The sequence below is a fragment of the Furipterus horrens genome, unplaced genomic scaffold (genome assembly GCF_987537825.1).
Source record: "Furipterus horrens unplaced genomic scaffold, mFurHor1.1.pri manual_scaffold_2, whole genome shotgun sequence".
In the NCBI taxonomy this organism is placed as follows: domain Eukaryota; kingdom Metazoa; phylum Chordata; class Mammalia; order Chiroptera; family Furipteridae; genus Furipterus; species Furipterus horrens.
The window spans coordinates 164,516,623-164,530,862 of record NW_028327172.1 but is presented as its reverse complement, the minus strand read 5'-3'; the positions used below and the strand labels follow the sequence as shown (position 1 = coordinate 164,530,862).

Here is a 14,240-nt window from a genome sequence, read left to right as displayed (position 1 = left end):
ATGGCAGAGAGCACACTTTGACACCAGCCCACTCAGATTGGAAACATGGTTCAAGAAACTTATCACAGCATGATCTTAAGCAAGTTGTTGACTGACTCTCAGCTTTCACTTCAAATTTGCTCCAACAGGAAAGCAACATCCTCGTCATTAGACAATGAGTCCATCTAGCCTCCCTGAGATAATGTACTGAAAACAACAGACCTCTAGCAGTTAACCAATACCTTGGTTTTCTCACCCCATCCATAAGTAGCTAGCTAGTTCTGATTGGGATGTCCACATGCACATTATTGCTATAAAACATAAACCTTCTGTTTTCAAACATTCTGACCACTTCCACCAGACACATCAGCCAACTGCCTTCCCCGGCCGCTTCTTCCTTCCCTTATATACTTTTAGTATTATGATTATGTTATTTATTTATTTTTGCTTTTTGCTTAATTGAAGATCCAGGTTAAAGCAATAGTATTTATAAGCGTATGTACAAATTTTTTTTGATGTTCTCAGTGCATTTATTTTAACAAGATCTATAAATATTAACTGGCACAACAGCAACATGATGCTAGCAATTTTGGTTTTAAATTGTTACAAAATGTAATAACCATTTTCTAGGTATGAAACACACGATAGCTAAAATACAAAACACATAAAACATAAATCAAGAGCTCCTACAACAAAAAACCACATCTTACTAAACTTACTCTGCTCTTTCTGATCTCTGTTCATTTTCAATTTCATTGTAAATTTTTGTTTCATGGATTGGAAAGGGGCATATTTATTTATTTATTTTTAATAAGATGTTTTGCCTTCTAAGTACTCTGCAGAGTTGAAAGGGCTCACAAAAATCCAAATCACCTGAAACAAATCTGAATGAGGACTCTATTCTTTTTAAAGGTCTCTGTTAAATTAGCACATGGAGAATAGGTGACTACTGTACCTACGGTGCTATAAATAGGCTCAGAAGTCTCAGATCTCTCCCCATTCTGTACAAATTTTTTAATCATCCAACTGATAATTATCTGGAGATGCACTCTTAAAAACCTGTAACAACCTATCTGTGTAAGTCATTATTTCATGGAGGAAAAAAAACTGTTTCTTTCCCTCCCGCCCTCAGCAAAATTTTTCTTACTGCAAACTGACACCAAGACAGCCCTTTCTGGAAGCATAATTTTCAGGGATAAATAACAATAGCAGGGAAATGTTTCTAATCATACAAAAAAAAGGCATTAGAAAAGTATTTCTAATTACATATTTAGTTTTTTACAAGGCTTCCAACTAAACTGTGAAGAGTTCTTCAATTTTCATCTTGGAAAAGTGGTATATAGGGTTGTTAGAACAGACTTTAGGTAACAGGCTTTAGGTATTGGTTCTGACATTAAAATTATCATAAAAAAGTGTAACCTTAGGTAAGTTATTGAATTCTGCATGCCTCAGTTTCTCATATATAAAATGGGGTTGAAATAATAGCATCTATCTTATAGAGTTGTTGTGAAGATGATATGATCCAATATTGGTGAAGCATTTAGAGTGTTATTATTACTACTATTATTATTATTCCATAGGAGCACTCCTGTTTGATAAAGGAGCCACATTCCTGGAATGCACATTCAAATGCTCAGCACCACTTTAGAAAGGAAGCACAAATAATAGCAAACGCACTCTTCCACACTCCTTTTCCACATCTTATTTAAAAAGATGACTCGGTAGTATTTCCTGCTTTTACCTATTTTGCTCCTGGAGTGGGAGTGACAAATGAGCCTAATTGCCCTTCCTAAAACTAGAGTCAACATCTGAAGTCAGATGGCAACTCTTTGTTTTATCTTTCCTTTTTGAAAGAACAACAGTTTCAAATGATAGTTCAAGCCTTCTTAGCGAAAGGAAGACTAGCAACTTGCCAGATGTCTCTGATTAATTTGCCTGTGTTCCACCAGACATTCAACATAAGCTCATAATTTTGCTCTGCTGGTGCTGAAGTTTGCTAAACAATATCTACACAAACAGAAAATTTCATTTCCATAAAACGTATGACCTCTGGAGGCATTGTTGTCTTGGTGCTCAAGGCAGAGTTAGACATGAGCAGAAATGCTATCTGAGCTTTCTCCCCCGCCTTTGCCAATGATATTCAGTTCTCAGCCTTGAAAAACACTGTACGCATTGGAAACCCATTTGTGCCTTGCCATATACATCACAGTCTGTGTCGTGAGATGGATCAAGCCCATGCTGTGTTCTTTTCACACAGGTCTGAGCTCTGAGGATCAGCACTTGGTGAACATGGATGCAATGGTTAAGTTCTGTTCAGCTCTGCTTGGGAGAAGCCAGGAAGCACCAACTTTCTTCCTATCAATCAATACAGCATGTCAAAATAAAGCAGACTGGTGCCCAAACTGGCCTGACTTGAGGCCTTTGATCTCTGTGGAAAGTCTGGAAACATAAGACTTGTAGAGGGAAAGAACTGATTTCAAAGTCAAGAATCGTGGATTCTAATGTTAGCTCTGCAACTCTCCTGCACCTGTTTCCTCACTTCGCCAGTAAGTGGGGTCACATAAAACAACCTCCAAGGTTCTGGCTCTAAAGTCTGCTGATGTTGACCACAATACATTTAAATCAGAGAGCACATTGATATATTGTAGTGCTCTGACTCATCATGATTTATGATATTTCAAAAAGGGTGAGTACCTATAATAGAAATGGGCCACATGCCCACATGGTTATTTGCTGCTGAAGATCTAACATGGTCAGTAGGCTCAAAGCCAAAGCACTACAAAAGGCTGTCATAAACTGCAGGTTTAATGCAGCTTAAGCATGACTCCACATTGTGCCCACCTCGATCTGACACACACACAATTATTTTCTGTGGCTTTGTCCTAAAACTAAACATGGGTCTTATTTTTGTCTATAAAGTTTTCCCAAATTTAACTAGGTCATAATTCCCACTTCAGGGGATAGGAGTACGGTCCAAAACACATAATGTAAAACTGAAATATCCAATACAGTAGCCATCAGACTAACATGTGGCTATTTAATTTTAGAATTCATTAAAATTAAAAATTCAATTCCTCAGTGGCCATAGCCACATTTCCAGTGCTTGACAGCCACATTTTGCTATTGGCTTCTCAACTGGGCAACACAGATTTCAGAACATTTTCGGCATTGCACGAAGTTCTATTGGACAGCACTGAATTATTCTAGAACCTGCTCTGAAAAAGCCAAACCTTGAATTTTGCAAAAGACAAATTTCAAGAGTTGCCCAATGCCAGTAGAGCATATAAATTCCTCCATATAAAGCAGGGAGGTGTAACTATGTATAGAATTTGAGCTACCCCTTCAGGACCTACAGGTACATTTGATGGGTAGAGGACAACAGAGCTGGCCTGATATTTGATGAGGTTCACTTGCCATTTATAACACATTTGAGCACAGGGACCTCAGCAAACTCGCAGACTGCTGTGGCATGGGTTTTAGGGCTTCTGGTGAATTACTGAGTCTGAATCCTCAAATTCCAAATCTATCATCTCCCTAAATTGTATTCTCTGGTTTCTCTCAGTACTTCCTGTCTCCCTGTTGTTGTTGACTGGAGGAGGGCTAAGTCTCCTCTCACTTTCTTGCTCACTGTAAATTTTCATCAGAGACAGGATATCCTCTCAGACAAAAAGACAGAACAGCCTCTCTAGCTTTTAGATTCCAAATGGAGGAAGGACTTGATCCAAAACGTAGTTGACACATATTAGTAAGAATGAATTCAGTCATAAGTTTAGCCAGGAAAGTTTATAAAAGTTTAATAAATAAAAACATGTGAACCTAAAAATAAATAAAGGAACAATTTGACAGGTATCTTAAATACCTTACCATCTAACAGAAGTGCTTGGAAAAGTAGCCAAACCAACAGATACTGACATCATCCTTTTATCACTGAATGATGCTCCCATCTTTTTTAATGATCTAACTTCCAGAAAATTGTTTCTGACAAAATTTTTCATAGACTGTATAAAAGATATATAAAAATATCCAAAGTTTGTTTATGGCTTTTCTCTAAAATTGGAACTATCTGAAAATGGAAAATGAATTATAATATTGAGCATTTTTAAAAAGCTGGAAAACTTAAAATCTCTGAGTTGATGATGTCACTTGTGGTTAGCCAGTTATTCCAGCGGTAAGGTGAGAGATATTTTGCAAGAAAATGTGAGGCACAAACTTCACACATGACACACAAATCAGTCAACAAAAAAAGAATGGTTTCCATATTCGAATTAATTTTCAATTTAGAACCACAAGGCCCTATGAAAGCAGATGGGGGATATTAGGGCATGAACAGTCTACTTTGGTCTCCTTAGGACTTAATCATTAAGGAATCAATTAGTCTTATTTCATCATGACCTCAGCACAGACTTGTACCCATTTAGCTTGCTTTTAATGATGATGAGAATCGTTGCTAAACCTTATTCAAGAGCTATAATGTCTTTCCTCTCCTGTGTCTCACTCACTACAGACAGGAGGTTTGGGCCCAGAAATTAGCTGTGTATAACTGCTAATTTTTTTTTTTTTTTTTTTTTTTTTTTTGCCTAGTTACAATGGTTAGTAAAGAATTACAAAGAGATATTTTTATCTTGGATTGTTCAGCTACCTAATACCAGGAGAATGATGTTTTGCTTAAAGATGGACATAAGTCTTTGGAATCAAATTACTAAATATAATCTTTGTTCAGGAGGAAAAATTTGATGGAATACGTAGGAAGAACTCACAGAAGGTAAATTGCTATTAAATTCTTTCACACTTCTCCTAGATATACAAGCTCATTGTTATTTTTTTGTGCCTAAATAATATATATGTATACATATATAGTAATATAAGGTATAATATATAATATTGCTACATGTGCATGTATCTCTGATATATCAGAAGAGATACTGTATGATTGATGTTCAGTTTTTGAAAAATAAGCATAAGTTTGTAACAGTTATAATTTCTCAATTTGTACCACCAAAAATAAATAATTATTAAATGGTATAGATAAGACCTTTTCCAAACCAATTAATAATAAAATATTTATATATATTGGCTTAAAAACACTCTTCTGAACTATTACATGTCTTTCAGCGACAGAATATTATAATTAATAATCCAGCATGACTTGTTTCTTTAACAAATATTTATTCATCATTCACTGTGTCAAGTAGTATCAACAAATTGATGAATTAAACTTCCCTTTATATCTATAGTCAAAATTAATCATTTATTTAAGTCAGATGTTTTATCTTGATTTATATTACTTGTGTCAGTGAATAAATTAAAATTTGTTTGAATTTCACCAAATCTTTCATTTTACATGAGAAATCCAGACTCAGCAAAGATATTATCAAGGCAAAAAATCTAATTTCATCTAATAAATAAGTCTCATTTAAAAATAATGTAGAAAGGAAACCCTAATCCATGGTGTTCCTAGTCAACCTTTCCTGGTTAGGAAATTCAAACTTTAGTCAGAAAAGAAATGTACACACACACACACACACACACACACGCACACACAAAACACACATGCAAGAATGCTGTTTTTAAAAAGCCTTATTTTAAAAATTAATTCTAGCTTTTAATTGTTCCCTTTGCCTGAAATGTCCTTTCCACCTTGTTCACACTCCTTTTTTCTCCTTTGGGTCTCAGTTAAAGGTGTCCCTCTCAGTCAGAACTCCATGACAATCCCAATTCTGGTGCCTCTTTGCCCTTCTCTCTCCTTAACCCCACACACCATCCACTATACACTGGTTTCCACCAGATCATTTATCTCAATTAATAATTATACAATGTTTACTTGTGTCCATGTCTACTATCTCTCCCTGAGAAAGGCACTGTGTCTATTTACTCACTGATATGCACTTAGCATCTAACAGTGGCTGGAAGAAGGTAGTATAGTGCTCACTTTGAACCATGGGGTGAAAGAATAAATTCATTCCCTTCTGAGGCTCTAGCTTATTCCTTTTTCATAACATTTGCAGACTAAATGCTAGAAAGTGGTTTTGCTATACATCTTCATAATTCATTGTCATTTCTGTACATTTCTAAGTTTTCTCCTATAGAAAGAGAGAAGGGTAGATGCCCTAAATCTAATTCTTCACTCCCTTAGGGTTTTCAAGATAATGGAAGTAACTTTCATAAACTCAATTTCTCAGTTGTACACATCACAAATCAAAGTCCAAATAAAGTACAATCACTGCTTTAAATAAAAGTTCTCCTTAAAGGGAGACCCTTTTGCAAAACAAATCATTTTAGAAGTCTCTCTATCCCAAAATCTGAAAGGGTTAATATGCTCTTTACCATTGAGGAAACTTAATAAACATCACTCAGGTGTTTCATAATATTAAGGCCATACAAGTCAAAAGAGTATGTGAACTTCTTACCTGGAGTCCTTTCTGACCCTTGCTTTCTCAAAGGAAAATTCAGGGGGTTTGTTAAGATCATAGGTTCGGGTGGTTGGCTCGGCAGACACCCCGGCCTTTGCTCCCCTCCTGCTGTGGAGAGAGACCAATCCTGAGGTCTTCCGGTGGACCTCCAGAGGCACTTTGTCTGGAGAGGCCTGAAGCAGACTTCCTCCCTGGATGTGCACCACATCCTGAAGCTTGTTCAGCTGGATGCACTTGTTCTGGAGCTCCTCCGTGAGCTCAGCAATGACCACAGTTTGCTTTGACAACTGCTCCTGCAGCTCTTTCAGCTGGTAGTCCCGCTCCTGGATCTCGGCATCCTTCCTCTTCAGCTCTCTCTCCAGCTCAGTCACCTTGCTACGCAGGGCATCAATAGTGAGGTTCCCGGACTGGCCATCAGGATGCTTGGAATGTTTGGGTTTCACTGAACCATTTCCCATGGTGCTCAAGGACCTGAGAGAGGGCACAGAACTGGGAATTATCCAGAGGAGTTTTATGTCCCAACAGCCCCACCACTCCCCTCATGCCATCTGTTTCATAAGTAGAAACATAGGTGTCCTCATTGCTTGATAGGCACTAAATTCCCCATGCTTCCAGAGAGAAAGCTATCAATCTATTTCCTTCATTCTTCCATGAGGAGGAAGAGCTGGCACTTGGTTGCATTGTACCCTGTCCCTTCGCTAGCAGAGGTATCACACCTGAGCCTTTGGCATTAATGGCCTGTGTTACCTGCTGCTCTCTTTGGTCATTCTCTCTGGACAGTTGTCAAAAGCATCACAACAGAACTCCAATTTGGATGTCAGCATGGCAAAGATAAAACACAAACAAGCAGCTACAGCAGCAGAGGCTTGGAAATGTCACAACCCTCACAGCTCCCTGGGCGGCTATGCTAAGAAACCCTCCCATGTTTAGAAAATAACACATCTGCATTCTGTGGGAAGAGGAGGTAGAATTGGTGTTGCTTTATTAGCACTTTTCTCTAGCCATGTGTACCTGCTAAGTTTTGACATTTTGGTAAGGTTTGCTTGTTAAAAAAAAAAAAAGAAATCCAGATTGCTGTTACTAGAAGTTAAAACAGAGATATGGAGATTTTTCTACATCCTTTATGTTATATCCTAAAGCCAAAGTTGTCCAAAAATGATGACCCATGGTACAAGGCTCTGTTTTTTCCTATTAAGAATACGCTCAGTGCAGGTCCCAAAGTGGTCACTCATACAGTGAGGCCTGGAATGTGAAAAGCAGATCAGAATGATGAGGAATTATTTCAGTTCAATAGCTATATATTTATTTTAACATTCATTAGGAATAGAGATAATGGACCCCATAAAGTTGTGGTTTCATTGATATCATTGCTTAAGTGGAGGCTAAATTAGATAATTAGGCTTAGAATCTATTCAGTGAAAATAGAAGATAAATCTCTGCAGGTAATAAGCACATGTGAGCAAAATCAAAAAGTTGGGAAAATATTGCTTTGATTAATTATGATAAGTGTAAGTATTTCTTGAGGCTACCCATTTAAACTTCAAACTTTTGCATGTGTACTTTTTGACAGCCATAACCCAAGAAGCATTATAACACGTATAAACTCAGTTTGAATGACCTCTCATTATATAACCCACATCTTCTTGCCCCTTTCTTCCTCTGAATTTCAAACTCAAAAAGAAATGAAATTCTTAGACTGATTTCACTAGCTCTACCAGAATAATTGGGACCTCTACAACAATAAAGACAGAGACATAAAGATGTAAAACAGCCTCTAAGTTTCAAACAGATGCAGCCAAATAGCCAATGCAGGTAGCCTAAGATGGATAGCACACACAGACAATAAATGTACTTATAAAAGTAATCTTAAAATATTCAGATATTCTTATAGAAGTCATATTCAAAGCAGTCATTAATAAACATTAGTTTCCAGAGAATTGCACCTCTTTATGTTGCAGAGATGTGGCACGTTTAAACTTTAAGTATCTGTTGACTTGGCAGCATTTACTGTTCTTAGAGATTAAGAATATATAAAAAGGCTGAGGAGACTAGAATTCAAAGATTTAGCCCTGGACACCCAAAAAAGCAATTCACAAGACATTGGATGGGGACCTAAGAACAACCTTGCATGAGATTCTGAATGACAGGCATGAGAAGTGTGCCCTCCAAAGGTATCTCAAATTAATGTGTGCACAAGTTTTTAACGAGCTGTGAGCCATCTTCTAGACACACATTTTTAGTTCATGGAGACAAGAATTCCTCAACCAAGGCAGGATGGAAGGAGGGGAGTCAGGGGGAAAGGAATTGCCCCATAAAGAACAAAAGTGAACACAAAAACTTTAACATAAAACTAGCAACTCATAGTTATTCATCAAACAACTATTCACCATGGCCTATCACGCACTATATCAGGGGCATTGCTCCATGAATTTGCAGTCAAATTTGACACAGAAAATAGTTGTAAAATTCTAAATATGAACAGGATTGGAATAATTTTTGCTCTATGTAGGGCATTTAAAACATTCTATACCAATCCAATAATTTTACAAACCTAAAGCACAATTAAGTACAACATGCTAAATTCTCCCCAAAATCCAGCTATTCTCTGGTTTTAATGAAGTCTGCTCGAAAGCTGTATAAATCTTTCAAGTTATTTAGAATTCCAAAGAGGGGTGAAATGAGAGTAACTCATCCTTCAGGTCACTAGTTAAAGCTATGTAAGTTACCAAAAGGTTCAATACTAAGTCTGGTTTCTTAGTGAGTTCGCCCATTTCGATTTTGTTGCCCCTCAAGCCAAGGCTTTGAGTGTCTGGCTTCATAAAACCTAATTGGATTCACTCTGTTTCCTGTATCAGTCATTAAAACAGATAAGCTATTTCCCAGGTATGTATTGCTAGCCACAAGAAGAAATGAACCACAGGATGTTGCTCCATGAATCTAGCAACTACAGGTTATTAGAATCATTCTTATAGTCAGAAGGCAGTACATAAAGTACTAAGAAATGAGCTTGAAGATAAAGATCAGGATTTAACATGAACAATGAAGGGTAGCTACCCAGGGTAAAAAAACAATCTGTCCTTCCCCAGCTGTGTAATCTATAAATTACTTAGAATTCTCAGCTTTCTAATCTAGAAAATGGACATAATTCTATCCATCTCATATGGTTATGAAGATTATGTTAGTAAGGCATCATGAGCAATGCCTGACATGGAGTAAGCATCAAGTAGCTCTTTTACAAGGGTGTCAGAAAATGCCCAGAGGGGATCCTTGATGGGTGGGACAGCAGTCTAGTGAACTGGAGGTCTTGAGCCAAATTACTCTCCTTGGGGGAGAGGGATTTTACTCATTAAGAAGTCTTTGGGATGGCCTCAATTTTAATTCAAAATAAAATTCTCTTTCTAAAAGAGGAAGGAGAAGAAAGAAGAGAAGGAGAAGAAGAAGAAAAAGGAAAGAAGTCATAATCATTCTGGAACAAACAGCCCAGGAAACCTTCTGTTGAAGGAAGCCCATGAAAGGATGGAGACAAGAAAGCTTCGTGAATAACCCAGCCCGGGTTCCAGGACTGTAGGGACTCCTCCTTTTTGTGGTGCCTTTATGTGGCCTCTACTTGTTTACACATATTGCAGCAAACTCCTTATTCCAAAAGGACCCACCTAATCACCTTTGAAGGCAATAACCACGACAACAACATCAGTGACAAAGACAACACAATGACAATGACAACAACAACATAAACAACAATAGCAGCAAAGCCACGGCCCACTGTAAAAGCAGTATTCCACAACCTGGGACAGGGGAGAGGAACACAATGAGAGACAGCATTTAGCAAGAAGAGAGGAAAACTATAGAAAGTTATCAGTCATTATTACATTAATTTAATCACTGTTTAGGAAGTGTCATGTATAGGAGGTAACTGGAAAAGGTCTAGGAAAAGCAAAACTTACTGTGCAGGCTCTTGCAGGCAGATAAACACCTGGCAGCCAATATGGGAGGAATTAGGGTTTGTTGTCGGTTTTTCCTCCAGCCCTAACGTAGTTGGAAACCAAACCTTGCTTCTGATCTAGAAAATATCTATTTCTCTCTCTACCCATCTGGAGTCTGATATAAATACACACACACACATGCGTTTATATATATCTGTATATCTGTAAATATGGGACATGGTATAGTGCTGGCTAAGGATGTAGAGCTGGAGTTCCAATCCAATCACTTGCACTTGGTATTTATATGCCCTTGGGCGTGACCTTCGGGTTGTGTGTCAATAATAAAAGAGAGAGATAGACACAGAGACAGATCAACAGGCAGACAGATAAAATATTGTTGCATATTATTTAGAGCTGCTAGAGGGTTAAATGAGTTAAACCATAATAAGCATTTAGAAGAGTATCTGACAGAGTGTATGCGTTTAATAAATATTAAATTTACTATTATTATTCCTATAACATTATTTACCCAAGTAAATAATTGATCTTAGTAGAAAAACATACTGCTCAAAATATGTGTACTAAACCAGCACAATATTATAGGAGAACTAAGTCAGAGTGCTGGTACTACTGTACTTCAAGACTCACTATAAAGCTACAATAATCAAGACAGTGTCTTATTGGTGAAAGAATACACAAATAGGTCAATGGTACAGAATAGAGAGTCCAGAAATAGACTCACACAATATAGTCAACTGACCTTTGACAAAGGGACAAAGGCAAGTCAATGGAGAAAGGAGGTTTTTTTGGTGTTTTTTTTTTTAACAAACTGTATTGAAACAACTGGACATCTCATATGTAAAAAGAAAAAAAAAGATTCTAAACATAGACCTTATATCTTTCACAAAATTCACTCAAAATGGATCAAAGACCTAAATGTAAAACACAAAACTATAAATCTGCTAGTAAGCAACACGAGAGAAAATTTAAGTGATCTTGGGTTTGATGATGTTTTTAGATAAAACATCAAAAGCACAATCCATGAAAAAAATTGATAGGTTGGACATCATTAAAATTAAAAATGTCTACTCTGCAAAAGACACTATTAGGAGAATGAAACAATGGCCACAGACTGGAGGAAAGTATTTGCAAAACACATATCAAATAAAGGAATGATATCCAAGATACACGAGGAACTCAACACTCAACATGGTGGATACATGTCTTTATACATTTGTCCAAATCCACACACACACAAAAAAATAACCAGCTGAAAAATGGGAAAATATATAAACAGACACCTCACCACAAAAGATACATACATGGTAAATAAGGATATGAAAAGATGTTCAACGTTATATGTAATTAGATAATCCCAAATTAAAACAACAATGAGATACCACTACACAACTATTACAGAGGCCAACAGACTGACAATACCTAATGCTGGAGATGATGTGGAGCAGCAGATATTCTCATTCATGGCTAATGGGAATGTGAAATGAGACAGCCACTTGGGAAGACAGTTTGGCAGTTTCTTACAAAGCTAAGTAATCACACAATCTAGCAATCAAGTTCCCTAGTATCTATCCAACTGATATGAAAACATATATCTGCACTAAAACCTACACATGGATGTTCATTGCCACCATTAAAAGCCTCTGTCCATCTGACCTTGAGACTGGTGAGCTGGAACTCAGGTTTGAATCTACTGCTTGTTTTCTCTGTCCACAGCATCTTAATTTGGAGAGTAATTTTCTCTTGTCAGGCAGTCATATAAGCATCTCATTGTATCAGTTTTCAGCTACTCCAGAGGTTGGCTATCTCTTTGAAGTGCCCCTTCCCCTAGCAGAATGTTCAGAGTGAATTTTATAATTGCCACATACACTATATTTTCACTGCCAAATTTGGAGGGATTCCATTCTGCTATTGTACCTTTGGGTGACAGAGTAGCAGATAAACAGGCAAACACAGAGAAATGTAATTTTATAGATGTAGGTCAGGAGATTGTAACTATAGAATTTGAGTGTTGATAAGAAAAACAATAAAGATTTGGAAGCTTCCATTGGGGCAACTGGATAAGATGTGGTGTCATTTGCCAAAATGAGAAACAGATTTTAAGGGATAAAATAGTGAATTTAATTTTGGACACACTCAGTTTGAAGGACCTGTAGAAATTTTAGGGTCGAGGAGCTAGGTAGGCAGTCAGAAATGAAAAGGACTAGAAAACAAGTAGAGGGAACTCAAAATATTTTGCTATCATTGATACAGAAATAGAGACTAAAGAAGTAGATGAAAATGCCCAGGAGATTGGCAATAAGGAAAAGAAGAGTGTCTAGGTCTACATGAAGTTTGAAAGAAAAAACTAGAAATAGGGTAAGAAGAAGCTATTTCTTTGGTAGAAGTGAGAGAGGATCTGAAGGAATTCACAGAAAAAGATGAGAATGATGGGAGGAATACTGCAGAGGCAAAATCTCTAAATGTGGGAATTAAATGGGGAGTCAAAAATGATACCAGAGTTTTGATCTAGGAAGGTTGGAGGAAGGTAGTACTATGAACTTATCCATTCATTCACAAACAAATAGAGTACAATGTATTGGATAGTACTGTGCCACAGACCAAAGTCCAGGAAATGAACATGTTCATGCAGACAGTAATGAGTTTTCATATGTTGAGTTTGAGGTGCCTGTGGGTTATGAAGGTGAAAATGTCTAGCAGAGAGCAACAAAGAAAGGTTAAGACAAGAGATCTCTTTACAGAGGTAGGAATTGAAGTCCCATTCGTAGATGAGATCACTAAGGGAGAAAAGAAAGGAATACCTCTATTATTATGTACATTTAGATAATACTGGTGGATATTTTCTATAGGTGAATAGGACAAGAAGAAGAACAAATAACAGAGATGGAGAAAGTATAGCTAGCTGTACAATTAAGAGATCTAGGAAGAAATATCATGGAGGCCATGAACGCAAGATTTTCAAGAGGTAAGCAGGCTGCAGTTCACATCCCACAGACATATCAAAGCAAATGAGACGAGAGGAGAAAAGCACTGAACGTAGCCTTTCATGAAGAGTTAGGATAGGAACCAGATTACAGAAGACAGTGGGCAGAGCCAAAGCTCAGAGTAGGGACCTCAAAATGGTATCTTGGTTCATGAAGTGGATTTTTTGAATAGTGGAAACTTGAGAGTTCTTTGTAAGGCCAGAATAATGAACCAGCAAAGAGAGAGAAAACGAAAATGTGGAAAACAAAGGGATAATTAGTAGGAAAATGGCCAAGAGGGGCAATTTTCAACCTTTTTAAAAATCCTATGGCACATATAAGCTAATCACTAAAATTCTGCAGCACACCAAAAATATATTATATATTTTATCAATCTGACAAAAAAAAAATAAGTACAAGTTTGATTCATTCACATCAGACAGCTATTGTGTTGGCTGTTGTCATTTATTTTTTATTTGACAATCTAAGGGAAAAGAGGTCTGTGCTCCTGCCTAAATAGCCAGGTATTGCATGTTTTAAAAGTTCTTGAGGCACATAGGTTGAAAATCACTGGCCTAGAGTAAGCAAGATAATAGGGGTTCAAAAGATTTGGGCAATGTCCAGGCAACAAATGCACAGATGCCTTCATTCTTAGGTGAACTAAGCTCACTTGTAAGGATTTCAGAATACTGAAGTGAAATATTGCACATGAAAGAAAAAGATATCTCTGCACCATTTTTTTATGTCCTTGTCATAGGTACACAATGTCCCATTGGAGAGGATGGACTCCAACTCAACAAAGAAAATTTTCTACAATATTAACTCCTCCTGTATAAAATTAAACAGGAGTACTGGCAATAGATTCTGTAGGTATGTGAGATAGTCAGCTTGCAGAGAAGAAACTTGCAAAAAGAGAAAAGAATTTCAAAGGAACTGTGGGGGGAGCA

At 37.1% G+C, this 14,240-nt stretch overlaps 1 protein-coding gene across 1 annotated transcript in view; it reads right to left on the bottom strand.

Annotated features, from left to right (window-relative positions):
• Positions 1–14,240, bottom strand: part of PRKG2 (protein kinase cGMP-dependent 2) — an 87,488-nt gene that overhangs the window by 72,045 nt on the left and 1,203 nt on the right. Inside the window, exon 2 of the mRNA XM_090266716.1 lies at positions 6,387–6,860. Within this exon, the coding sequence (XP_090122842.1) occupies positions 6,387–6,847 (461 nt within the window). The 5' untranslated portion in view covers positions 6,848–6,860. The remainder of the gene's footprint in view (positions 1–6,386; positions 6,861–14,240) is intronic.